General features: G+C 61.1%; 1 protein-coding gene across 4 annotated transcripts; it reads right to left on the reverse strand.

Moving 5' to 3' along the window:
* Positions 1 to 746: 746 nt before the first annotated feature.
* Positions 747 to 27,780, reverse strand: LOC137466479 (sodium/potassium-transporting ATPase subunit alpha-2). 4 transcript variants are annotated; one of them, XM_068178206.1, is made up of 23 exons: positions 27,731 to 27,780; positions 24,619 to 24,723; positions 23,342 to 23,401; positions 21,839 to 22,042; positions 20,576 to 20,689; positions 20,368 to 20,502; positions 19,392 to 19,509; positions 19,043 to 19,311; positions 17,882 to 18,080; positions 16,359 to 16,468; positions 16,142 to 16,276; positions 14,723 to 14,912; positions 13,183 to 13,358; positions 12,592 to 12,728; positions 11,557 to 11,707; positions 10,407 to 10,575; positions 9,636 to 9,790; positions 8,771 to 8,894; positions 7,752 to 7,897; positions 5,423 to 5,553; positions 4,416 to 4,517; positions 3,216 to 3,307; positions 747 to 1,101 (listed from the first exon to the last, which is right to left on the reverse strand). In XM_068178206.1, exons 1-23 carry the CDS (start codon positions 27,740 to 27,742, stop codon positions 1,073 to 1,075), a joined length of 3,063 nt encoding a protein of 1,020 aa, XP_068034307.1. In that variant the 5' UTR covers positions 27,743 to 27,780; the 3' UTR covers positions 747 to 1,072. The 4 variants fall into 4 exon arrangements, with proteins under 4 accessions (XP_068034307.1, XP_068034308.1, XP_068034309.1 ...); XM_068178207.1 differs by lacking the exons at positions 20,368 to 20,502; positions 20,576 to 20,689; positions 21,839 to 22,042; ... (1 more) ...; positions 24,619 to 24,723; positions 27,731 to 27,780 and adding an exon at positions 20,245 to 20,277; XM_068178208.1 differs by lacking the exons at positions 14,723 to 14,912; positions 16,142 to 16,276; positions 16,359 to 16,468; ... (7 more) ...; positions 24,619 to 24,723; positions 27,731 to 27,780 and adding an exon at positions 14,567 to 14,606.

Below are 27,780 nucleotides of genomic sequence, written 5' to 3' on the forward strand. Positions count from 1 at the left end.
CCCGTGGCAACCATCACCCATGGCAACCTGTCCCCATGGCAACCTGTCCCCATGGCAACCTGTCCCCATGGCAACCTGTCCCCATGGCAACCTGTTCCCATGGCAACCATCTCGCCATGCCAACCTATTCCTGTGGCAACCGTCTCCATGGCGACCACATTCCCTTGGCAACCTGTCCCCATGGCAACCACCTTGTTATGGGAACTCCATCCCCATGGCAACCACATCCCATAGTAACCAAAGCCATGGCAACCTCGGAGGGCACTGGGGGGAAACGTGGGGGGAAATTGGGGGAATTTTGGGGGAATTTGGGGGAAATTTGGGGAAATTTGGGGGAATTTGGGGGAAATTTGTGGGAATTTGGGAGAAATTTGAGGGAATTTGGAGGAAAATTGGGGGGGATTTTGGGGACATTTGTAGGAATTTGGGAAAATTTTGGGGAAATTTGTGGGAATTTGGGGAAATTTTGGGGGAAATTTTGGGGACATTTGGGGAATTTGGGGGGATTTTGGGGAAATTTGTGGGAATTTGGGGGGATTTTGGGGAAATTTGGGGAATTTGGGGGAATTTTGGGGGGAATTTTGGGGACATTTGGGGAATTTGGGGGGATTTTGGGGGGGAATTTTGGGGAATTTGGGGAATCTGGGGGGATTTTGGGAACATTTGGGGAATTTGGGGGGAATTCGGGGGAAATTTGGGGGGTCTGGGGGTCTCCCCTCCCCTCCCAGTCCATCCCAGTACACGGGGGGGTTAAACTGGTTTATTGCTCTGCGGGGGGGGGGTCCGGGTGTCCCCCCAAGTTCAGGGGGGTCGCGACCCCCCCCGGGTTAGTTTTGGGGTGCAGGGGGGGCTCCGAGGGTCCCAAAAGGGGGGGAGGGAATCGATAATGGGATCAATAATGGGATCGATAATGGGATCAATAGTAGGATCAATAATGGGATCAATAGTAGGATCAATAATGGGATCAATAATGGGATCAATATTAGGATCAATATTAGGATCAATAATGGGATCAATAATGGGATCAATAATGGGATCAATAATGGGATCAATATTAGGATCAATAATGGGATCAATAATAGGTCTCCTTCTCCACCCAGCCTGCAAAAAAAGGGGAGGGGGCGTCAGGGGGGCCTCAAAATGCCAAAACCTGAAATCCCCAAACCCCAAAATCCCAAAACCCAAAATTCCCCAAAACCCCAAATCCCAAAAACACAAAACCCCAAAACCCAAAACCCCAAAAACCCAAAACCCCAAATCCCCAAACCCTAAATCCCCAAAACCCCAAATCCCCAAAACCCGAAACTCCAATCCTGGAAACCCCAAACCCCAAATGCCCAAAACCCCAAATCCCCAAATCCCCAAATCCTGAAATCCCAAACCCCAAAATCCCAAAACCCAAAATTCCCCAAAACCCCAAACCCAAATCCCCAAATCCCCAAAACCCCAAATCCCCAAATCCCCAAAACCCGAAACCCCAAACCCCAAAATCCCAAAACCCAAAATTCCCCAAAAACGCAAACCCCAAATCCCCAAATCCCAAAAACCCCAAACCCCAAAATCCCAAAACCCCAAATGCCCAAAACCCAAAACCCCAAAATTCCAAATCCCAAAAACCCCAAACCCCAAAACCCCAAACCCCAAACCCCCAAATCCCAAAAACCCCAAACCCCAAATCCCCAAAACCCCAAACCCCCAAAATCACAAATCCCCAAAACCCCAAACCCCTAAATCCCCAAATCCCAAAAACCCCAAACCCCAAAATCCCAAAACCCGAAATGCCCAAAACCCCAAACCCCAAAACCCCCAAACCCCAAATCCCCAAACCCCCAAAACCCCAAATCCATTCTTTTTGGGATTCCCATATTTTGGGTTTCCCGTTTTTTGGGGTTCCCATTTTTTAGGATTCCATTTTTTTGGGGGGGTTTCTCCCAGGATTTTCGATTTTTGGGGTGTCCCCCCATTTTTTGGGGTTTCCCCTCGGGTTTTTTTTTTCCCCCATTATTTCCCCCATTTTCTCACCCCCATTTTTAGGATATTCCCCCCATTTTTTGGGGTGTCCCCCCATTTTTAGGGTATTCCCCCCATTTTTAGGGTGCTCCCCCCATTTTTTGGGGTGCCCCCCCATTTTTCGGGGTGCCCCCCCAAATTTTTTTATTCCCCCCATTTTCCCACCTCCATTTTTGGGGTTTCCCCCCTTTTTTTGGGGTGTCCCCCCATTTTTATTATTTAGCCCCATTTTCTCACCCCCATTTTTAGGGTATCCCCCCATTTTTTGGGGTGCCCCCTCATTTTTTTGGGTGTCCCCCCAAATTTTTTTATTCCCCCCATTTTCTCGCCGCCATTTTTGGGGTTTCCCCCCTTTTTTTGTGGTGTCCCCCCATTTTTAGGGTATTCCCCCCATTTTTGGGGTGTCCCCCCATTTTTAGGGTATTCCCCCCATTTTTGGAGTTTCCCCCATTTTTAGGGTGCTCCCCCCATTTTTTCGGGGTGCCCCCCCAAATTTTTTTATTCCCCCCATTTTCCCACCTCAATTTTTGGGGTTTCCCCCCATTTTTTTGGGGTGTCCCCCCATTTTTATTATTTCCCCCCATTTTCTCACCCCCATTTTTAGGGCATTCCCCCCATTTTTTGGGGTCCCCTCCCATTTTTAGGGTGTCCCCCCCATTTTTGGGGTTTCCCCCCATTTTTAGGGTATTCCCCCCATTTTTGGGGTGTCCCCCCATTTTTTGGGGTGCCCCCTCATTTTTTTGGGTGTCCCCCCAAATTTTTTTATTCGCCCCATTTTCTCGCCGCCATTTTTGGGGTTTCCCCCCATTTTTTGTGGTGCCGCCCCATTTTTTAGGGTGCCCCCCCATTTTTGGGGTGTCCCCCCCATTTTTATTATTTACCCCCATTTTCTCACCCCCATTTTTGGGGTTTCCCCCATTTTCAGGCTATCCCCCCCATTTTTTCGGACGCCCCCCCCATTTTTTAGGGTGCCCCCCATTTTTGGGGTGCCCCCCATTTTTTTATTCCCCCCCATTTTTGGGGTGCCCCCCATTTTTTTATTCCCCCCCATTTTCCCACCTCCATTTTTGGGTTTTTTTTTTTCACTTTCCCTCCCATTTCTTTTATCCCCCCCCCAATTTTTTTGGGGTGCCCCCCATTTTTTCAGACGCCCCCCCCCCCCCAATTTTTTTGGGGTGCCCCCCGCCGTTTTTGGGGTGCCTCACCTCCGGGGTAGCGCCTCAGGATCAGTTTCCTCACCTCGTCGTAGGCGAAGATCAGCAGGGAATAGGGGAAGGCGCAGAACCACCACGTGACCCTGGCCACAAAACCCCAAAATTTGGCCACCCCAAATCCCGGGGGGGGGTCCCCAAAATTTTCTCAACCCCCCCCCGCCCCCCCAATTTATTCATTCCCATTTGCTGGAGATTCCGCCCCCGATTTTGTTGGTTTTCCCCCCAATTTTTTATGGTTACTCGGGGGGATTTTTCTTTTTTTTGGAGGGGAATTTGGGGTTTTTTGGGGGGGTTTCCATGGGAATTTGGGATTTTTGGGGGTTTTTGGGGGGATTTGGGATTTTTTGGGGGGGGTTTCCATGGGAATTTGGGATTTTTGGGGGGATTTGGGATTTTTTGGGGGGTTTTCCATGGGAATTTGGGATTTTTTGCGGGGTTTTCCATGGGAATTTGGGGCTTTGGGGGAGATTTGGGATTTTTTGGGGGGTTTTCCATGGGAATTTGGGATTTTTTGGGGGGATTTGGGATTTTTTTGGGGGGTTTTCCATGGGAATTTGGGATTTTTTGGGGGGTTTTCCATGGGAATTTGGGGTTTTTGGGGGGATTTGGGAATTTTTTGGGGGGTATTCCATGGGAATTTGAGGTTTTCGGGAGTTTTCCATGGGAATTTGGGGTTTTTGGGGGGATTTGGGATTTTTTGGGGGGTTTTCCATGGGAATTTGGGGTTTTTGGGGGGGTTTCCATGGGAATTTGGGGTTTTTGGGGGGATTTGGGATTTTTTTAGGTTTTGGCGCAATTTTAGGATTTTTTTGGGGGGGATTTGGAAAGGCCATGGGGGGATTTTGGTGGATTTGGGATTTTTTTAGGTTTTGGAGCAGTTTTAGGATTTTTTGGGGGGAATTTGGAAAGGCCATGGGGGGATTTTGGTGGATTTGGGATTTTTTTAGGGTTTGGCCCAATTTTAGGATTTTTAGAGGGGTTTTGGAGGGGAATTGGGGATTTTTGGGTGGATTTGGGGTTTTTTTAGAGTTTGGAGCAATTTTAGGATTTTTAGAGGGGTTTTGGAGGGGAATTGGGGATTTTTGTTGGATTTGGGATTTTTTTAGGGTTTGGCGCAATTTTAGGATTTTTTGGGGGGATCTAGAAGGGGCGTGGGCGGTTTTTGGGGTCGGGATTTGGGGTGAGCCTCACTTGAGGGGGTACATGCGCAGCGCCACCCCCATGCCCGGGCAGTAGGACAGGAACGCCGCCAGCGCCGTCTCCTCCAGCAGCCCGAAAATCAGGATTTTGTTCCTAAAAAATGGGGGGGATTCGGGGTTTTTTCGGCTGTTTTGGGCCCGGGCTTGGGGTTTTTTGGGGGAGGTTTTGGGATTTTTTCCGGGGAGAGGGGAGTTGGAAGGGGGATGTGGGTTTGTGGGGGGATTGGGGATTTTTGGGGGGGGGTTGGGGTGATTTTGGGGTGATTTTGGGGTGATTTTAGGGGGGTTTTGGGGTATTTTTAGATGGGATTTTGGGGGGATTTTGGGGTGGTTTTAGGGGGGTTTTGGGGTATTTTTGGGTGGGATTTTGGGGTGATTTTAGGGGGGTTTTGGGGTATTTTTGGGTGGGATTTTGGGGTGGTTTTAGGGGGTGATTTTGGGGTATTTTTGGATGGGATTTTGGATGGGATTTTGGGGTGATTTTTGGGGGGTTTTGGGGTATTTTTGGATGGGATTTTGGGGTGGTTTTGGATGGGATTTTGGATGGGATTTTGGGGTGATTTTGGGGTATTTTTGGGTGGGATTTTGGGGTGATTTTGGGGTGGTTTTGGATGGGATTTTGGATGGGATTTTGGGGTGATTTTGGGGTATTTTTGGGTGGGATTTTGGGGTGATTTTGGGGTGGTTTTGGATGGGATTTTGGATGGGATTTTGGGGTGATTTTGGGGTATTTTTGGGTGGGATTTTGGCGTGATTTTAGGGGGGTTTTGGGGTATTTTTTGGTGGGATTTTGGGGTGATTTTAAGGTGGTTTTGGGGTATTTTGGGGTGCGATTTTTGGGGTGATTTTGGGGTGTTTTTGAGGTGTTGTTAGGGTATTTTTATATGGGTTTTGGTGTGATTTTGGGGTGATTTTAGGGTGGTTTTGGGGTTTTTTTAGATGGGATTTTGGGGTGATTTTGGGGTGATTTTGGGGTGATTTTGGGGCGCTCTGTCGCACTTCATGCCCTGCTGGAAGACGGAGTTGCGGCGGGTCTTGCAGATGATGAGATCCGCCCACTGCACCACGACGATGCTGGCGAAGAACGCCGTGTGGCACGTGAACTCCACCACCTTCCGCTGCTCGTACGTCTGGCAACGGAACCAGAGTGAGAAACCGGGAAACCGGGGAGAACAACGGGGAAACCGGGGGGAACCGGAGTGAGAAACCGGGAAACCAAGAGGAACCGGAGTGAGAAACCGGGAAACTGGGGAGAACAACGGGGAAACCCGGGGGAACAACGGGGAAACCGAGGGGAACCGGAGTGAGAAACTGGGAAACCGGGGAGAACAATGGGGAAACCGGGGGGGACCGGAGTGAGAAACCGGGAAACTGGGGGGACCGGAGTGGGAAACTGGGGGGACCGGAGTGAGAAACCGGGAAACCTGGAGGAACTGGAGTGAGAAACCAGGAAACTGGGGAGAACAACGGGGAAACCGGGGGGAACCAGAGTGAGAAACCGGGAAACCAAGAGGAACCGGAGTGAGAAACCGGGAAACCGGGGAGAACAATGGGGAAACCGGGGGGAACCAGAGTGAGAAACCGGGAAACCAAGAGGAACCGGAGTGAGAAACCGGGAAACTGGGGAGAACAACGGGGAAACCCGGGGGAACAACGGGGAAACCGAGGGGAACCAGAGTGAGAAACCGGGAAACCGGGGAGAACAATGGGGAAACCAGGGGGGACCGGAGTGAGAAACCGGGAAACCTGGAGGAACTGGAGTGAGAAACCAGGAAACCAGGAGGAACTGGAGTGAGAAACTGGGAAACGAGGGGGAACAATGGGGAAACCAGGGGGAACAACAGGGAAACTGGGAAACTGGGGGGAACCGGAGTGAGAAACTGGGAAACTGAGAGGAACCAGAGTGAGAAACCGGGAAACCGGGGGGGACCGGAGTGAGAAACCGGGAAACTGGGGGAACCAGAGTGAGAAACCGGGAAACCGGGGGGGACTGGAGTGAGAAACTGGGTAATGAGGGGGAACAATGGGGAAACCGGGGGGAACAACAGGGAAATTGGGAAACTGGGGGGAACTGGAGTGAGAAACCGGGAAACTGAGAGGAACCAGAGTGAGAAACCGGGAAACTGAGAGGAACCAGAGTGAGAAACCGGGAAACCGGGGGGGACCGGAGTGAGAAACCGGGAAACTGAGAGGAACCAGAGTGAGAAACCGGGAAACCGGGGAGAACAACGGGGAAACCAGGAAACCGAGGGGGAACCGGAGTGAGAAACGGGGGAACTGGAGTGAGAATCCGGGAAACTGGGGAGAACAACGGGGAAACCGGGGGGGACCGGAGTGAGAAACCGGGAAACTGAGAAAACTGGAGTGAGAAACCAGGCAACGAGGGGGAACAACGGGGAAACCGGGAAATCGGGGGGACCGGAGTGAGAAACCGGGAAACCGGGGGCAGAAAACGAGGAGACCGGGGGGAACCGGATGGAGCAACTGGGGATCCGGAGTGAACAATGGGGGAAACCGGGGGGGAAACCGGGAGTGAACGGGGGAAATGGGAAACCGGAGTGAACAACGGGGGAAACCAGAGAGGAACAATGGGGGAAACCGGGGGGGAAACCGGGAGTGAGCAACTGGGGAAACCGGGAGGAAACTGGGAGTGAACAACCGGGGAAAGCGGGAAACGGGATTGAATGGGAAACCGGGAGCGAACGGGAGAAACAGGGAGGAAATAAACGAGGAAATGGGGTGGGAATTGGGCATTAATGGGGTGGAAATGGGATGGAAGTAGGTGTGTAACTGTGTGTAACCGGTGTGTAACCCGTGTGTAGAGTCAGTGTAGGGTCCCTCACCCACTCCTGTCTGTCGGAATCCTCCAGGTCGTTCTTGGAGCGGTCATCCCAGGGCTGTTATGGGTGTGTAACTGGTGTGTAACCGGTGTGTAACTGGTGTGTAACTGTGTGTAACCGGTGTGTAACCCGTGTGTAGGGTCGGTTTTAGGGTCCCTCACCCACTCCTGTCTGTCGGAATCCTCCAGGTCGTTCTTGGAGCGGTCATCCCAGGGCTGTTATGGGTGTGTAACTGGTGTGTAACCGGTGTGTAACCGGTGTGTAACTGGTGTGTAACTGTGTGTAACCGGTGTGTAACCCGTGTGTAGGGTCGGTTTTAGGGTCCCTCACCCACTCCTGTCTGTCGGAATCCTCCAGGTCGTTCTTGGAGCGGTCATCCCAGGGCTGTTATGGGTGTGTAACTGGTGTGTAACCGGTGTGTAACTGGTGTGTAACTGTGTGTAACCGGTGTGTAACCCGTGTGTAGGGTCGGTTTTAGGGTCCCTCACCCACTCCTGTCCGTAGGAATCCTCCAGGTCGTTCTTGGAGCGGTCGTCCCAGGCCAGGCGGATCCCGAGCAGCGTTCCCGGCAGGAACCCGTTCTCCGCCAGGATCACGAAGTAGGTGAAGAACCCGCCCAGAGCCTGGATCATCCCTGCGGGATCGGGATCGGGATCAGAGCCATGGGATCGGGATCAGGATCAGGATCGGATCAGAGCCATGGGATCGGGATCGGGATCAGGATCGGATCAGAGCCATGGGATCAGGATCGGAATTGGGATCAGGATCATGGGATTGGGATCGGGCTCGGGATTGGGATCAGAGCCATGGGATCAGGATGGGAATTGGGATCAGGATCATGGGATTGGGATCGGGCTCGGGATTGGGATCAGAGCCATGGGATCGGGATCAGAGCCATGGGATCGGGATCAGGATCAGGATCGGATCAGAGCCATGGGATCAGGATCGGAATCGGGATCAGGATCATGGGATTGAGATCGGGCTCGGGATTGGGATCAGAGCCATGGGATCGGGATCAGAGCCATGGGATTGGGATTGGGACTGGGATCAGAGCCATAGGATTGGGATTGGGATTGGGATTGGGATTGGGATCGTGGGATTGGGATCGGGATCAGGATCCGAGCCATGGGATTGGGATCAGGATTGGGATTGGGATCAGAGTTACGGGATTTGGGATCACCTTGGGACCCCTCACTGACCAATCTGGCCGTAGGCCATGCTGATGAGTGACCCCAGAGTGACCCAGAGTGACCCCGAGTGACCCCAGAGTGACCCCGAGTGACCCCAGAGTGACCCAGAGTGACCCTGAGTGACCCCGAGTGACCCCAGAGTGACCCAGAGTGACCACTGAGTGACCCAGAGTGACCCCGAGTGACCCAGAGTGACCCCGAGTGACCCCTGAGTGACCCCTGAGTGACCCAAAGTGACCCCGAGTGACCACTGAGTGACCCAGAGTGACCCAGAGTGACCCCTGAGTGACCCCGAGTGACCTCAAGTGACCACTGACCGATCTGGCCGTAGGCCATGCTGATGAGCCGCTCGTTGACCAGTTTGTCGCTGCGGGGGTTCCGCGGTTGCCGTTTCATGATGTCGCTCTCAGCCGCCTCGTAGGCCAGCGAGATGGCAGGGACCTGAGGGGACAGCGGTGGCACCCGGTGTCACCCGGTGTCACCCAGTGTCACCCGGCATCACCCAGTGTCACCCGGTGTCACCCAGTGTCACCCGGCGTCACCCAGTGTCACCCGGTGTCACCCAGTGTCACACGTCATGGGATGGTGGCAGTGCCCAGGGACAGGAGGATTTCAGGTCCCTGGGTGGATTTGAGATCCCCAGGAGAATTTGGGATGGATTTGGGGTCCCTGGTTGGATTTGGGGTCCCTGGGTGGACTTGGGATCCCCAGGAGAATTTGGGATGGATTTGGGGTCATGGTTGGATTTGGGATGGATTTGGGGTCATGGTTGGGGTACCTGGGTGGATTTGGGGTCCCTGGGAAGATTTGGGTTGGATTTGGGATCTCTGGGATGGATATGGGGTCCCTGGGTGGATTTGGGATGGACTTGGGTTGGATTTGGGTTGGATTTAGGTTGGATTTGGGATGGATTTGGGTTGGATTTGGGTTAGATTTGGGATGGATTTGGGATGGATTTGGGATGGATTTGGGATGGATTTGGGGTTCCCAGGTGGATTTGGGGTGCCCCTCACCATGTCGGTGCCTAGGTCGATGCAGAGGATGGTGACGGTGCCCAGCGGCAGTGGGATTTGGGATGGATTTGGGATGGATTTGGGATGGATTTGGGATGGATTTGGGATGGATTTGGGATGGATTTGGGATGGATTTGGGGTTCCCAGGTGGATTTGGGGTGCCCCTCACCATGTCGGTGCCCAGGTCGATGCAGAGGATGGTGACGGTGCCCAGCGGCAGCGGGATGTTGGCGATGATGAAGAGCAGGAACGGGGTGATCTCGGGGATATTGCTGGTCAGGGTGTAGGCGATCGACTTCTTCAGGTTGTCGAAGATCAGGCGGCCTGCCAGGGGACAGCGGCGGCCCCACATGTCCCCAAATGTCCCTAAATGTCCCCAGTGTCCCCAGTGCTCCCAATGACCCCAATGTCCCCAATGTCCCCAATATCCCAAATACCCACAAATGTCCCCAATTCCCAATTCCTCCAATGTCCCAAATGTCCCCAATGTTCCCAATACCCCCAATATCCCAAACACCCACAATGTCCCCAAACATCCCCAATGTCCCCAATGTCCCAGATATCCCCAAAGTACCCAATGTCCCCAATGACCCCAAAGTCCCCAACATCCCCTGTGTCCCCCGTACCCCAAAATCCCAAATACCCACGGTGTCCCCAATGTCCCAAATATCCCCAATGTCCCCAATGCTCCAATTATCCCCAATGTCCCCAATGTCCCTAATATCCCTAGAATCCCCAAAGTCCCCAATGTCCCCGATGCTCCAAATACCCCCACTACTCCCAATATCCCAAATGTCCCCAACGCCCCCAATACTCCCAATACCCCAAATGCCCCGAGTGTCCCCGATGTCCCCAATACCCCCGATGTCCCTAATGCCCCCAGTTCCCCCAATACCCGCCATGTCCCCGATGTCCCCAAACCCCTGTGCCTGTCCCCGACCTTCCTCGACGCCGGTGACGATGGAGGCGAAGTTGTCGTCCAGCAGGATCATGTCGGCCGCCTGCTTGGACACGTCCGAGCCGGCGATGCCCATGGCGATCCCGATGTCCGCCTTCTTCAGCGCCGGCGAGTCGTTGACGCCGTCACCCGTCACCGCCACGATGGCGCCCTGGGGATGTTGGGGATTTTGGGGACATTGGGGACACTGGGGGCATTGGGGACACTGAGGGCTTTGGGGACACTGGGAACATTGGGGACATCGGGGGTATTGAGGACATTGGGAATATGGGGAACACAGCATATTGGGGACATTGGGGACATTGGGGACACTGGGGACATTGGGGTCATTGGGGACATTGGGGCCATTGGGAATATGGGGAACACGGGATATTGGGGACATTGGGGACACTGGGGACACTGGGGACATTGGGGACATTGGGGTATTGAGAGGATACTGGGAACGTTGGTGGCTTTGGGGACACTGGGGACATTGGGGATACTGGGAACATTGGTGGCTTTGGGGACACTGGGGACATTGGGCGTTCTGGGGACATTGGCGATGTTGGGGCCATATTGGGGACATTGGGAATATGGGGAACCCTGGAGATGCTGGGGACACTGAGGAGCTTTGGGGACACTGGAGACATTGGGGACACTGGGGATGCTGGGGACATTGGTGGCTTTGGGGATACTGGGGACTTTGGAGGTTTTGGGGACATTGGGGACACCTGGGGACACTGGGGACATTGGGAATATGGGGAACACGGGATATTGGGGTCGTTGGGGATGTTGTGGACATCGGTGGCTTTGGGGACACTGGGGACACCTGGGGACATTGGGGACATTGGGAATATGGGGAACACGGGATATTGGGGACATTGGGGATTGGGGACATTGGTGGCTTTGGGGACACTGGGGACATTGGGGACACTGGGGACACTGGGGATGTTGTGGACATTGGTGGCTTTGGGGACACTGGGGACATTGGGGACACTGGGGACACTGGGGATGTTGTGGACATTGGAGACTTTGGGGACACTGGGGACATTGGAGGTATTGAGGGCTTTGGGGACATTGGGATGAGGGGCTAAGGGGACAGGTGACGCCGGTGACGCCGGTGACACAGGTGACAGGGACAGGGCAGTGTCACCTGTCTCTGGCAGCCCTCGACGATGATCAGCTTCTGCTGGGGGGACGTGCGGGCGAAGACGATCTCGGTGTGGTTGCGCAGGATCTCGTCCAGCTGCTCCGAGCTCATGTCCTTGAGGTCCGAGCCGTGCACCACGCACGCTTTGGCCTCCCTGGGGGTCACAGCGGGATCAGCGCCCCAAAATCGGCACCCCAAAAGTCCTGGGAAAACCCCCTGGGACCCCATCCCAAATCCCAAATCCCAAATCCCCATCGTGTCCTTCAGGTGTGACCCGAGCACCAAACACGCCTTGGCCTCTCTGGGGGTCACGGGGGGTCAGTGCCTCGAAATCAGCGCCCCAAATTCGGCACCCCAAAATCGGCACCCCAAAAGTCCTGGGAAAATCTCCTGGGACCCCATCCCAAATCCCAAATCCCCATCGTGTCCTTCAGGTGTGATCCATGCACCAAACACACCTTGGGGGGGTCACTGGGAGGTCAGAACCCCAGAATCTGCTCCAGCGCCCCAAAATTCCACAGAAGACCCCCCGGGACCCCCAAATCCCCTCAACTTCCCCTACCTGGCTTACCTGGGGCTCACCGGGGGTTCTCCTATCTCACCTGGGGTTCTGCCTCATCTGGGGTTCACCTGGGGTTCTTCTGGGGTTCCTCTGGGGTTCCCCTGGGGTTCCCCTGGGGTTCCTCTGGTTCACCTGGGGTTCCTCTGGGGTTCCCCTGGGGCTCCTCTGGTTCACCTGGGGCTTACCTGGGGTTCTCCTATCTCACCTGGGGTTCCTCTGGCTCACCTGGAGCTCACCTGGGGTTCTCCTATCTCACCTGGGGTTCTTCTGCCTCATCTGGGGTTCACCTGGGGTTCTTCTGGGGTTCCTCTGGGGTTCCCTGGGGTTCCTCTGGTTCACCTGGGGCTCACCTGGGGTTCTTCTGGGGTTCCTCTGGGGTTCCTCTGGTTCACCTGGGGCTCACCTGGGGTTCTCCTATCTCACCTGGGGTTCCCCTGGGGTTCACCCGGGGCTCACCTGGGGTTCCCCTGGCTCACCTGGGGTTCACCTGGCTGACGGGGATGTTGAGGCGCGCTGCGATGTCCTCCACGGTCTCGTTGCCCTCGGAGATGATCCCGACGCCCTTGGCGATGGCCTTGGCCGTGATCGGGTGGTCCCCGGTCACCATGATCACCTGGGGGGCACCGTCAGCACCTGGGGACATCTGGGGACACCTGGGGGACACCTGGGGACACCTGGGGACAGCTGGGAGCAGCTGGGGACACCTGGGGGCACCCCAGAATGGGGGGACAAGGGGAAATGGGGCTCAGGGGGATTTTGGGGTCCCAGGCGGGGGTTTTGGGGTTCAGGTGGGCTCAGGGGGAGTTTTGGGGTCCCGGGTGGGGATTTTGGTGTCTGGGTGGGCTCAGGGTGGGTTTTGGGGTCTGGGTGGGGCTTTTGAGGTCCCAGGCAGGCTCAGGGGAAATTTGGGGTTCCAGATGGGTGTCTTGGGATCCAGGTGGGCTCAGGGGGAGTTTTGGGGTCCCGGGTGGAGGTTTTGGGGTCCTGGGCAGGCTTAGGGGGGTTTTGGGGTCCCGTGCTGAGGTTTTGGGGTCCCGGGCAGGCTCAGGGGGGTTTTGGGGTCCCACCTTGATGCCGGCGCTCCGGCACTTGCCCACGGCGTCGGGCACGGCGGCACGGGGGGGGTCAATCATGGACATGAGCCCCACGAAGCAAAGGTCGCTGGTGGGGAAATTCACCTCGTCCGCGTCGAAACGGAACCCGCGGGGGAACTTGTCCGGGGGCAGGTACAGGTGACAGAACCCTGGGGACATTGTGGGGATGGTGAGACCCCAAAGACCCCAAAAACACCCCCAGGAGTGTCTGTACAGTTGACAGAACCCTGGGGACATTGTGGGGGATGGTGAGACCCCAAGGACCCCAAAAACACCCCCAGGAGTGTCTGTACAGGTGACAGAACCCTGGGGACATTGTGGGGATGGTGAGACCCCAAAGACCCCCCAGAACACCCCCAGGAGTGTCTGTACAGGTGACAGAACCCTGGGGACATTGTGGGGATGGTGAGACCCCAAAGACCCCCCAGAACACCCCCAGGAGTGTCTGTACAGGTGACAGAACCCTGGGGACATTGTGGGGGATGGTGAGACCCCAAGGACCCCAAAAACACCCCCAGGAGTGTCTGTACAGGTGACAGAACCCTGGGGACATTGTGGGGATGGTGAGACCCCAAAGACCCCCCAGAACACCCCCAGGAGTGTCTGTACAGGTGACAGAACCCTGGGGACATTGTGGGGGACGGTGAGACCCCAAAAATACCCCCAGGAACTTCTCCAGGGGCAGGTACAGGTGACAGAACCCTGGGGACCGGAGTGGGGACCGTGAGACCCCAAAAACCGCAAAAACACCCCCAGGAACGCATGAGGAACCCCACAGGGACCCCCAGGATTTGTCCGGGGACAGGTACAGGTGACAGAATGCTGGGGACTGGAGTGGGGATGGTGAGACCCCAAAGACCCCAAAAACACCCCCAGGAGTGTCTGTACAGGTGACAGAACCCTGGGGACATTGTGGGGATGGTGAGACCCCAAAGACCCCCCAGAACACCCCCAGGAGTGTCTGTACAGGTGACAGAACCCTGGGGACATTGTGGGGATGGTGAGACCCCAAAAACCCCCCAAAACACCCCCAGGAACCCAAGAGGGACCCCACACGGACCCCCAGGATGTGTCCGGGGGCAGGTACAGGTGACAGAACGCTGGGCACCACCGGGTCCCCCCAGATGCACTCGGGACCCCCCAGGACCCCCCAGGTGTACCCAGGACCCTCTCCCCGAGCCCCCTCAGCTCCAGGTAGGGGCTCTGGAAGGTTCCTCCACATTCTCATCCAGGCTTTTCTCCTCCAAATCTCCTCTGGATCCCCTTCCAGCAACCCCGGGCCCCCCCAAATCCCCCTCAGGACCCCTCAGAACCCCCCCGGGCCCCCCCAAATTCCCTAAGGACCCCCCAGGTGTACCCAGGACCCTCTCCCCGAGCCCCCCCAGCTCCAGGTAGGGACTCTGCAAGGTTCCTCCACATTCTCATCCAGGCTTTTCTCCTCCAAATCTCCTCTGGATCCCCTTCCAGCAACACCGGCCCCCCACAAATCCCCTCAGGACCCCCCCGGGCGTACCCAGGACCCTCTCCCCGAGCCCCCCCAGCTCCAGGTAGGCGTTCTGGAAGGCCTCGCGCATCTCCTGGTCCAGGGGCTGCTCCTGGCCCTGCAGGAGGATGCGGGAGCAGCGGTCCAGGATGCGCTCGGGGGCTCCCTTCATCACCAGCAGGTAGCCCTGGGGGTCCTCCTCGCGCTCGTGGATGGACAGCTGGACACGGACAGGGGACAGCGGGGTCAGCGTGGGGTCACCCACGCACTGCCCGGTGTCACCCAGAGCCACCCCAGGGTCACCCACGCACTGCCTGGTGTCACCCAGAGCCACCCCAGGGTCACCCACGCACTGCCCGCTGTCACCCAGAGCCACCCCAGGGTCACCCACGCACTGCCCGCTGTCACCAGTGTCACCCAGAGCCACCGAGGGTCACCCACTGACCGTTCTGGTGTCGCCAGTTTCACCCAGAGCCACCCCAGGGTCACCCAGAGCCACCCAGGGTCACCCATGCACTGCCTGGTGTCACCCAGAGCCACCCCAGGGTCACCCAGAGCCACCCAGGGTCACCCATGCACTGCCTGGTGTCACCCAGAGCCACCCCAGGGTCACCCAGAGCCACCCAGGGTCACCCATGCACTGCCTGGTGTCACCCAGAGCCACCCCAGGGTCACCCAGAGCCACCCAGGGTCACCCATGCACTGCCTGGTGTCACCCAGAGCCACCCCAGGGTCACCCATGCACTGCCCGCTGTCACCAGTGTCACCCAGAGGCACCCCAGTGTCACCAGTGTCACCCACTGGGGTCAGCATGGGGTCACCCACACACTGCCCGGTGCCCCCAGTGTCCCCAGTGCCCCCTCCCAGTGCCCCCAGTGCCCCCTCCCAGTGCCCCCAGTTTGCCATCCTAGTGCCCTATTCCAGTGCCTCCTCCCAGTGCCCCCATCCCAGTGCCCCATCCCTGTGCCCCCAGTGCCCCCAGTGCTCCCAATGCCCCCAGTGCCCCGTCCCAGTGTCCTCTCCCAGTGCCCCCAGTGCTCCCAGTGCCCCATCCCAGTGCCCCATCCCAGTGCCCCATCCCAGTGCCCCCATCCCAGTGCCCCCAATGTCCCCAGTTCCTCATCCCAGTTCCTTGTCCCAGTGCCTCCAGTGCCCCCAGTGCCCCATGCCATTGCCCCCAGTGCCCCCAGTGCCCCCAGTGCCCCAGTGCCCTCTCTCAGTGCCATCTCCCAGTGCCCCCAGTGCCCCATCCCAGTTCCCCATCCCAGTGCCCCCAGTGCCCTTAGTGCTCCCAGTGCCCCATCCCTGTGCCCCCAGTGCCCCCAGTGCTCCCAGTGCCCCATCCCTGTGCCCCCAGTGCTCCCAGCGCCCCATCCCCGTGCCCCCAGTGCCCCCAGTGCTCCCAGTGCCCCATCCCTGTGCCCCCAGTGCCCCCAGTGCCCGCAGCACCTGGTACTTGTTGGTGGAGTTGAAGGGGATCTCGGTGACTTTGGGGTTGCGCTCCCGCATCCTCCTGACGGAGCCGCACGACAGCTGGATGCACTTGAGCAGTGCCGACTCGGACGCGTCGCCGGCCGTGTCCCGCTGCGGGGGGACACCGCTGTCACCGCCGCCGCCGGGGCGCGGGGGCCCCGTCCCCTCCCCCGGCTCCCGGGGACCCCCCGACCTTGGAGATGGAGACGTTCTCCTGGCCCGGCTTGAACACGGCGCGGTTGCAGAGCCCCGCGATGCGCGCCAGGGCCGCCCACGTGGGCGAGCGCTTGTCGAAGGTGGCACCTGGGGACAGGGGGCGCGGTCAGGGCACGGCCGGTGTCACCCACTGACCACCTTGGTGTCACCCACTGACCACCTGGTGTCACCCACTGACCACCTTGGTGTCACCCACTGACCACCTCAGTGTCACCCACTGAGCACCCCAGTGTCACCCACTGACCATCTCGGTGTCAGCCACTGACCACCCTGGGGTCACCAGTGCCACCCATTGGTGTCACCCACTGGCCACCCCAGTGTCACCCACTGACCATCTCGGTGTCACCCACTGGCCACCCTGGTGTCACCCACTGACCACCCCAGTGTCACCCACTGACCATCTCGGTGTCACCCACTGACCACCCTGGTGTCACCCACTGACCACCCCGGTGTCACCCACTGACCATCCCAGTGTCAGCCACTGACCACCCTGGTGTCACCAGTGCCACCCATTGGTGTCACCCACTGGCCACCCTGGTGTCACCCACTGACCACCCCAATGTCACCAGTGCCACCATTGGTGTCACCCACTGACCACCTCAGTGTCACCCACTGACCACCCCCGTGTCACCCACTGACCATCTCGGTGTCACCCACTGGCCACCCTGGTGTCACCCTGCTGGCCACCAGGGTGTCACCGCTGTCACCCACTGACCACCTGGTGTCACCCACTGGCCAGCAGGGTGTCACCAGTGCCACCCATTGGTGCCACCCATTGACCATCCTGGTGCCACCCATTGACCATCCCAGTGTCACCAGGGCTGACCACTGGCCACCCTGGTGTCACCCACTGACCATTCTGGTGTCACCAGGGCTGACCACTGACCACCCCGGTGTCACCCACTGACCATCCCAGTGTCAGCCACTGACCACCCTGGTGTCACCAGTGCCACCCATTGGTGTCACCCACTGACCACCTCAGTGTCACCCACTGACCACCCCAGTGTCACCCACTGGCCACCCCAGTGTCACCCACTGACCACCCCAATGTCACCAGTGCCACCCATTGGTGTCACCCACTGACCACCCCAGTGTCACCCACTGACCATCTCGGTGTCACCCACTGGCCACCCCGGTGTCACCCACTGACCACCCCAGTGTCACCCACTAACCACCCCAATGTCACCAGTGCCACCCACTGGGGGTTCCATGGGATCAGGGTTTTGGGGGATTGGGGTTCCAGGGATTTGGGGATTTGGGGGATCAGGGTTCTGGGGGATTAGAGTGCCAGGGGGTTTGGGTACTGAGGTCCCGGGGAGTTGGAGTTTTGGGGGATCGGGGTTTCAGGGGGTTGGGGTTCCAGGGGATCAGGGTTTTGGGGGATTTGGGTTCCAGGGGATTGAGGTGCCGGGGGTTTGGGTACCGAGGTCCCAGAGCATTGGGGTTCCAGGGGATTGGGGTGCTGGGGGCACTGGGGATTTGGGGGTGCCCCCCACGCACCCGACTGGTCCTCGGTGGTGTCGGCCTCGTGGATCTGGTTGTCGAACCACATGTGGGCCACGGTCATGCGGTTCTGGGTCAGCGTGCCCGTCTTGTCCGAGCAGATGGTGGAGGTGGAGCCCAGCGTCTCCACGGCCTCCAGGTTCTTCACCAGGCAGTTCTTCCGCGCCATGCGCTTGGCAGTCAGGGTCAGGCACACCTGGGGGGCACCCCGGGGTGTCACAGGGGTGGGACCCCCGCTATGGGGTGCACAGACCACCCCCGACCCCAAAAGTGGCACCAGAACCCCCACCCTCATGGTGCCCTCAACACCCCGTTGTGATCACCTGGTCATCGGGGCCAGGCACACCTGGGGGGCACCCCGGGGTGTCACGGGGGTGGGACAGGGAGTGGGAGACCCGCTCTGGGGTCTGGGGACCCCCCCGACCCCAAAAGTGGCCCCAGAGCCCCCACAGCGTGCCCTCAGGGTGCCCTCAGTACCCTGGTGCGATCAGCTGGTCATCGGGGCCAGGCACACCTGGGGGACACCCCGGGGTGTCACAGGGCTGGGACCCCCGTTATGGGGTCTGGGGACCCTCCCCAGCACCCCAAAATGATCCCAGTGCCCCCTATCCCCCTTCCAGAGCCCCCTCCCACCGTGATGGTGGCCAGCAGCCCCTCGGGCACACTAGCCACGATGAAGCCCATGAGGAAGATGATGGTGGAGCCCCCCAGTAATGCCTCTATTGCACTCCCAGTGCCCTCCCAGTTGCTTCCCAGTGCCCTCCCAGTACTCCCAGTGCCCCCTCTCACCATTACGGTGGCCAGCAGCCCCTCGGGCACACTAGCCACAATGATGCTCATGAGGAAGATGATGGTGGAGCCCTCCTGAGAGTGCTCCCGGTGCCCCAGATTTCCCTCCCAGTGCCTTCCCAGTGCTCCCAGTGTGCTCCCAGTGCTCCCAGTGCCCTCCCAGTGCTTCCAGCCCCTCACCATGACAGTGGCCAGCAGCCCCATAGGCACGCTAGCCACAATGATGCTCATGAGGAAGATGATGGTGGAGCCCCACAGGAATGCGTCTATTGCCCTCCCAGTGCCCTCCCAGTGCTCCCAGTGCCCTCCCAGTGCTTCCAGTGCTCCCAGTGCCCTCCCAGTGCCCTCCCAGTGCTCCCAGCCCCTCACCGTGACGGTGGCCAGCAGCCCCTCGGGCACGTTGGCCACGATGATGCCGATGAGGAAGATGACGGCCTCGAGCCAGGTGTAGCCGAGGATGAGGGAGAGGATGAAGAAGGAGAGGCCGAGGAAGACGGCCACGCCGGTGATGAGGCGGATGAAGTGCTCGATCTCCATGGCGATCGGCGTCCGGCCCACCTCCAGCCCCGAGGCCAGCGAGGCGATGCGGCCCATCACCGTCCGGTCCCCGGTGGAGATGACGATGCCCCGCGCGGTCCCTGCGGTGGCACGGAGGTGACGCGGAGGTGGCGCGGAGGTGGCACGGGGCCTGGGGACACGGCGGGCGGCGGGGGCCCACCTTCGACGCAGTTGGTGGAGAAGAAGCAGATGTTGCGCGTCTCCAGGGGGTTCTCGTGCGTGAACTCCGGCGAGCGCGTCTGCGGCTCCGACTCGCCCGTCAGCGAGGAGTTGTCCACCTTGGGGGGATTTGGGGGGATTGGGGTACGAGGGGATTGGGGGTATGGGGGGTATTTGGGGTATGGGGGATTGGGGGGGATTGGGGTTGTGGGGGTATTGGGGGGGATTGGAGGGGTTTGGGGTTATGGGGGGATTGGGGTTGTGGGGGTATTGGGGGGGATTGGAGGGGTTTGGGGTTATGGGGGGATTGGGGTTATGGGGGGATTCAGGGGGAATTGGGGGGTTTGGGGTTGTGGGCAGATTGGGGGGATTGGGGGAGTTTGGGGTGATGGGAGGGATTCAGGGGGAGTTGGGGTATGGGGGGCATGGGGGGGTTTGGGGTTATGGAGGGGGATTGGGGGGATTGGGGTTAAGGGGGGATTTGGTGGAGTTTGGTGGAATTTGGCTTATGGGGGGTTTGGGGGGATTGGGGTTGTAGGGGGATTCAGGGGGATTTGGGGTACGGGGGCTTGGGGGGGTTTGGGGTTATGGGGGGATTGGGGTTATGGGGGGATTGGGGGGTTTGGGGTTGTGGGGGGATTGGGGGGGTTTGGGGTTGTGGGGGGATTGGGGTACAGGGGGGATTTGGTGGAGATGGGTGGGATTGGGGTTATGGGGGGATTGGGGGGATTGGGGTACGGGGAGCTGGGAGGTTTTGGGGTATGGGGGGTTGGGGGCGGTTTGGGGTTGTGGGGGGATTGAGTGGGATTGGGTAGGGTTGGGTTGGGTGGGGTTGGATGTCCCCCCGTGCCCACCTTGCAGCCGTGGGAGGAGATGATCCTCATGCGCCCATGGGGCACCCTGTCGCTGCCCAATGTCCCCAGTGTCCCCAGTGTCCCCAGTGCCCCCAGTGCCCCCCCAGTGCCCCCCGTGCCCACCTTGCAGCCGTGGGAGGAGATGATCCTCATGTCCGCGGGCACCCTGTCGCCGCCCTTCACCTCCACCAGGTCCCCGACCACGACGTTCTCGGCGTTGATCTGGATCTTCTCGCCCTCGCGGATCACCAGCGCTTGCTGGGGGGGCAGCGGGCACCTCAGGGGGTGCCCGTCCCCCCGGGACCCCCCCGGCCGTGCCCCCGCTGCCCACCTGGGGCACCATGTTCTTGAAGGAGTCCATGATCTTGGAGCTCTTGGCCTCTTGGTAGTAGGAGAAGCAGCCGGTGACGATGACGACGGCGGCCAGGACCACCCCCAGGTACAGCTGGCACCGGGGTGGGGGGGCACCTCAGCACCTGGGGGGCACCGTGGGACCCCCCCAGGGACCCCCAGGGTGGGGTGACAGGGAGGGGACACCCTCGGTGCTTTGACATCCCCCCACACCCACAGCTGGGCCCCCCAGGAGCTGGCACGGGGCGGGGAGGGGACAAGGGGCCACCGGTCTGTGCCACCCCCAGTGCCAGTGTCCCCAGTGCCAGTGTCCCCGTGGCGCCTGTCCCCATGATCCCAGAGCCCCCCCAGGGTCCCCCGTGTCCCCACTGCGCTCCTGTCCCCCCTCACTGCTATGCCCCTCGTGCCACCACCATGCCCCTGTCCCCACAATGTCCCTGTCCCCATGTCCCACCATGATGTCCCTGTCCCCACAATGTCCCTGTCCCCAAACCCCCTGTGCCCCCGATGCCCGCCGTGTCCCCCATACCCCCTGTGTCCCCAAACCCTCAGTGCCCCCCGTGCCCCCATGTCCCTTGTGTCTCCCGTGTCCCCAGTGTCCCCAGTGTCCCCAGTGTCCCCATACCCCTGGTGCCCCCCATACCCCTCCTGCCCCCTGCAATCCCTGGACCCCCCTGTGCCCCCCATGTCCCCAGTGTCTCCAGTGTCCCCATACCCCCCATACCCCTGGTGCCCCCCCCTGCCCCCGGTGCCCCCTATGTCCCTGTGTCCCCATACCCCAGGTGCCCCCCATGTCCCCGTGTCCCCAGTGTCCCCATACCCCCCATACCCCCAGTGCCCCCCATGTCCCCAGTGTCCCCATACCCCCCATACCCCCAGTGCCCCCCATGTCCCCAGTGTCCCCATACCCCCCCATACCACCGGTGCCCCCCATGTCCCCAGTGTCCCCAGTGTCCCCATACCCCCCATACCCCCGGTGCCCCCCATGTCCCCAGTGTCCCCATACCCCCCATACCCCCGGTGCCCCCCATGTCCCCAGTGTCCCCATACCCCCCATACCCCCAGTGCCCCCCATGTCCCCAGTGTCCCCATACCCCCCATACCCCCGGTGCCCCCCATGTCCCCAGTGTCCCCATAACCCCGGTGCCCCCCGTGCCCACCGTGCCTCCCATGTCCCCAGTGTCCCCATGCCCCCCATGCCCCTGGTGCCCCCGGTGTCCCCGGTGTCCCCGTGTCCCCTCACGTTGTCGTTGGAGGGCTCGTCCTCCATGGCGGCCTGGATGCCGTAGGCCAGGAAGCAGAGGATGGCCCCGATCCAGAGCAGGATGGAGAAGCCCCCGAAGAGCTGCCGGCAGAACTTCACCCACTCGGGGGTCGTGGGCGGCGGCGTCAGCGCGTTGGGGCCGTCCTGTACCAGGATCTCGGCAGCGCGCGCGTTCGTCAGGCCCTGCGGGGACACGGGGACACCGGGATACTGTGACACCGGGGACACGGGGACACTGAGACACCGGGATATGGGGACACCAGGGACACGGGGACACTGAGACACCGGGATATGGGGACACCAGGGACACGGGGACACTGAGACACCGGGATACGGTGACACCAGGGACACGGGGACACGAGGACACCAGGATATGGTGACACCAGGGACACGGGGACACGAGGACACCGGGATATGGGGACACCAGGGACATGGGGACACGGGGACACCGGGATACGGTGACACCAGGGACACGGGGACACGAGGACACCGGGATATGGTGACACCAGGGACACGGGGACACAAGGACACCGGGATACGGTGACACCAGGGACACGGGGACACTGAGACACTGGGATATGGGGACACCGGGGACACGAGGACACCAGGATATGGGGACACCAGGGACACGGGGACACGGGGACACCAGGATATGGGGACACCAGGGACATGGGGACACTGAGACACCGGGATACGGTGACCCCAGGGACATGGGGACACGGGGACACCGGGATACGGGGACACCAGGGACACGGGGACACTGAGACACCGGGATATGGGGACACCAGGGACACGGGGACACTGAGACACTGGGATACGGTGACACCAGGGACACAGGGACACGGGGACACCGGGATATGGGGACACCAGGGACATGGGGACACGGGGACACCGGAGACACTGGGGACAAGGTGACACCAGGATATGGTGACACCGGGGACACGGGACAGCAGGATACTGTGACACAGGGGACACAGGGACACGGGGACATGGTGACACCAGGGACACTGGGGACAGCCGGGGGGACACCGGGGGCACGGTGACACCAGGGGCACGGTGACACCAGGGACACGGGGACAATGGGGACACAGGGACACTGGGGACAGCCAGGGGGACACAGGGACACCAGGGACACGGGAACACCTGGGACACGGGGACACGGGGACACCGGGGACATGGGGACACCAGGGACACAGGGACACCTGGGACAGCTAGGGGCATGGAGGGGACACAGCGACAGCAGGGACACGGTGACACCTGGGACACGGTGACACCAAGGACACCCCGGGGGGGGACATGGTGACACCAGGGACACCCCGGGACGTGGGGGGGATGAGGGGTGTGGGCAGGGGACATTGAGGACAGGGGGTATGGCCAGGGGTCACCCACAGGGACAGGAGGGATGGGGGTGGCACTGAGGGTGGGACAGGGGGACACGAGGACACGGGGACACGGGGACACCAGGACACAGGGACATCTCACCCGGGACAGGTCCACCTGGTACTTCCTGCCCAGCTCATCCAGGGACAGTTTGTGGTCATCCTGAGGGACAAATCCCACCCCTGTCACCCGTGCCACCCCAGCCAGGGTGGAGGGCCAGCTGTGCCCCTGTCACCCATGTCCCTCTGGCTGGGGTGGCATGCCAGCTGTCCCCAGAGTCCCACATCGCCTACGTCACCCACACCACTGTGTCACCTCAGCTGGGTGACGTGGGACAGCTGTCCCCATGACCCCAGTCACCCCAGCAGGCTGGCATGTCCCCATGTCACCCACGTCCCTCTGGATGGGATGACACAGCCAGCTGTCCCCGGAGTCCTATGTCACTGTGTCACCCATGTCACTCATGTCACCCATGTCACCCATGTCACCCACATCACTCGTGTCCCCATGAATGCAATGACATGGCCACCATCCCTGTGTCCCCCATGTCCCCCATGTCCCCTGTCCCTGTCACTGTCCCCTATGTCCCTCATGTCCCCCATGTCCCCATGGTCTCAGTGTCCCTCATGTCCCTCATGTCCCCTGTCCCTCTTGCTGTTCCCATGTCCTGTGTCCCCTCACTGTCCCCTGTCCCTGTTGCTGTCCCTGGCTGTCCTCTGGCCGTCCCCTGTCCCCTCTCTGTCCCATGTCCCCTCACTATCCCCTCTCTGTCCCGTGTCCTCTGGCTGTCCCCTGGCTGTCCCCTGGCTGTCCCCTGTCCCCCTGTCCTCTCACTGTCCCCTGTCCCCCTGTCACCGCTCTGTCCCCCTGTCCCCTGGCTGTCCCCGTGTCCCCTCTGTGTCCCCTGGCTGTCCCCTGTCCCCCCTGTCCCTGCTCTGTCCCCCTGTCCCCTGGCTGTCCCCTGGCTGTCTCCTGTCCCCCTGTCCCTGATCTGTCCCCCTGTCCCCTGGCTGTCCCCTGGCTGTCTCCTGTCCCCCTGTCCCTGCTCTGTCCCCCTGTCCCCTGGCTGTCCCCTGGCTGACCCCTGTCCCCCTGTCCTCTCACTGTCCCCTGTCCCCCTGTCACCGCTCTGTCCCCCTGTCCCCTGGCTATACCCTGTCCCCGTGTCCCCTCTGTGTCCCCTGGCTGTCCCCTGTCCCCCTGTCACCACTCTGTCCCCCTGTCCCCTCTGTGTCCCCTGGCTGTCCCCTGGCTGTCCCCTCTGTGTCCCCTGGCTGTCCCCTGTCCCCCTGTCCCTGCTCTGTCCCCCTGTCCCCTGGCTGTCCCCTGGCTGTCCCCTGTCCCCTCTGTGTCCCCTGGCTGTCCCTGTCCCCACTCACCAGGTTCACCTCCTTCTTGAGCTCGTCCAGCTCCTTCTCCTTCTGTTTCCTCTTCCCGCCGCCGTTCTCGGACGTGGTGGCCGCGGGCGAGTACTCGCGGCCGGCCTGCGGGGACCCCCCCGCGTGGGCACGGGGACCCCCCCGGCGGGCAGGGGACCCCCCCCCCGGTGCCACCCCCGCCCCCCGCCAGCCCCGGGCCAGGGCCATTACCGTGGGCGCGGAGGTCACGGCCAGCACCGGCGTCACCGTGGCCACCGGCATCGTCGGCGCGGGGGGGGGGCGGCGGGCACCGGGCACCGGGCGGGCGGGGGGGGGCACGGCGGGGGGGGCGCGGGGGGGGTCAGCGGGGTCACTGGGGGTGGGGGGGGATGTGGTCATCGGGGTGGCATTGCGGTCATTCGGGGGTCACTGTGGTCATTGAGGGGTCACTGTGGTCATTGAGGGGTCACTGTGGTCACCAGGGGGTCACTGTGGTCATTCAGGGGTCACTGTGGTCATTGAGGGGTCACTGTGGTCACCAGGGGGTCATTGTGGTCATCGGGGTGGCATTGTGGTCATTGAGGGGTCACTGTGGTCATTGAGGGGGCATTGTGGTCATCAGGGGGTCACTGTGGTCACCAGGGGGTCACTGTGGTCATCGGGGTGGCATTGTGGCCACTGAGGGGTCACTGTGGTCATGTGGAGGGGTCACTGTGGTCATTGAGGGGTCATTGTGGTCATTGAGGGGTCATTGTGGTCATTCAGGGGTCACTGTGGCCATTGAGGGCTCACTGTGGTCATGGGGAGGGGTCACTGTGGTCACCAGGGGGTCACTGTGGTCATTGAGGGGTCACTGTGGTCACTGGGGAGTCACTGTGGTCACCGAGGTGGCCCTTTGGTCATTGGAGGGCGGCGTTGTGGCCACTGAGGGGTCACTGTGGTCACCATGAGGTCACCGCGGCCATGGGGGGTCCCCTGGGACACAGCAGCGTTACTGTCACCAGGAGGGTGTCACCGTCACTGTGGGGGTGTCACCATCACTGTGGGGGTGTCATTGTCACCCCAGGGGTGCCACTGTCACGCTGAGGGTGTCACCATCATCGTGGGGCTGTCACCGTCACCATGAGGGTGTCACCGTCACCATGGGGGGGTCACTGTCACCCCGGGGGTGTCACTGTCACCCTGAGGGTGTCACCGTCACTGTGGGGGTGTCACCGTCACCATGAGGGTGTCACCGTCACCCCAGGGGTGTCACTGTCACTGTGGGGGTGTCACTGTCACCATGGGGGGTCACTGTCACCCCAGGGGTGTCACCGTCACCATGAGGGTGTCACTGTCACTGTGGGGTTGTCACTGTCACCACAGGGGTGTCACTGTCACCCCGGGGGTGTCGCTGTCACTGTGGGGGTGTCACTGTCACCATGGGTGGTCACTGTCACCCCGGGGGTGTCACTGTCACCCCAGGGGTGTCACCGTCACCATGAGGGTGTCACCGTCACTGTGGGGGTGTCACTGTCACCATGGGGGGGTCACTGTCACCCCGGGGGTGTCGCTGTCACTGTGGGGGTGTCACCGTCACCATGAGGGTGTCACTGTCACCCCAAGGGGGTCCCCACACCCATAGGGGGGGTCCCACCAGCCGGGCAGAGGAAAAGCCCCCCCAGGGCGTCACAGGGGAGGGGGGTCAGGACCCTCCCTCTCTTTGGGGTGGTGGCACTGTCCCCCCTGTCCCCTCTTGTCCCTTCCTGTCCCCAGGGGTCCCCCGGGTGGCCCGGCCGGGGGAGGTGGGGGGGCGGGGGGGGCCGATGTCATGGAAAAGCTCCGGGAGCCAAAACCAACACCGGGAACGGGGGGGGGGAGGGGCTCGAGTTACCGGGGGGGGGGTTGGGGGGGACGCGGGGGGCACCCCCACCCCCCAACCCACGGTGGGGGGGGTCCCTGCCCCACCCCCCCAACAAGGGGAACCCCAATTGTGTCTCGGCACTGGGGGGAACCCACCTCAGGGACCCCCCCCCGCATTTGGGAGGGGGGCGGGGGGGGGGGTGTCGGGTGTCGCGCGTGTGTCCCCCCCCCCCTCCCCCCCCCCCCCCTTGGGGACAGCGCCAAGGGGACACCCGCGGGGGGGTCGGGTGGGGGGGGGGGGGGAGAACCCCCACCCCGCGGCTTCCCCCCGATTTTGGGTGGGTGCCCGGGATTGGGGGGGGGGGTTTCCGTTGGGTTTGGGGGGGGGGGGGTCGCGGCGGTGCCAGCGGCGCGGGGGGGGGCCGGGGGACACCGAGGGGGGCGGGCGCGGGGCCAGCGGCGCTCGGGGCCCCCCCGCGGGCGTTGCCAGGGCACCGAGAGCGGGGCTCGGGGCAGCCGCGGGCACCGAGCCACGCGGGGGGGGGGGGTCCCGCCCACGGGGCTGGCGATTTCCAGCGCGGGGGGGGGGGTTGGGGGGCGAGTTTGGGACCCCCACCCCTAAAAAAAGACCCCTGCTCGGGGGGGGTCTGCGGCCCACGCGTGTCCTGCGGCCCCTGGGCGGGTCTTGGGGGGCACCGCGGGGAAAAATTTGGGGTGGGGGTCCCGCGTGGGGCGGTGCCACCTGCGCAGGTGGCACACGGGGGGTGCCCTGGCAGAGCGGGGAGGGTTCCGGGGGGGCTGTCCCGCGTGGGGAGGGTCGGGGCTGTGATTTGGGGGGGGGGTCCAAGTGTGGGGGTCCCGCGTGAGGGGTGCCCGGTTGAGTGGCGGGGCGTCCGGGGGGGGTGCTCGGGTGTCGCGGGGGTGGTCACGCGTGGGTGCCCGCCCTGGGAAGGGGTCCCGGGGGGGCTTTCCGGTGGGGGGGGTGAGTCTGTGGGGGGAGGGGGGGGGTCCCGCGTGCTTTTGGGGTGCCGCGAGGGGGTTTGGGGCGCGCCGCGTGGGTTTGGGGTGCCTCGGGTGGGTTTGGGGTGCCCCGCGTGGGGTGGGCTCCGCGCGTGGAGGTGCCCGGCTGGGGCGCGGGGTGGGTGGGCACTGTGGGGGGGGGTGGTTCGGGGTTTTTTGGTTTTTTTGGGGTTTTTTTTTTGTTTTGTTTTTCCTTTGGGGTGCCCCTCGTGGCTCCGTGCCCCGCGTGGCTCCGTGCCCCGCGTGGGCGCCCCGGGCCGCCCCTACTCACCCCTCTGCCCATGGCGCTGCCGTCGCCGTTCCCAGCCCGGGACACTTTTT

This window comes from Anomalospiza imberbis, unplaced genomic scaffold (genome assembly GCF_031753505.1).
Source record: "Anomalospiza imberbis isolate Cuckoo-Finch-1a 21T00152 unplaced genomic scaffold, ASM3175350v1 scaffold_226, whole genome shotgun sequence".
Classification (NCBI taxonomy): domain Eukaryota; kingdom Metazoa; phylum Chordata; class Aves; order Passeriformes; family Viduidae; genus Anomalospiza; species Anomalospiza imberbis.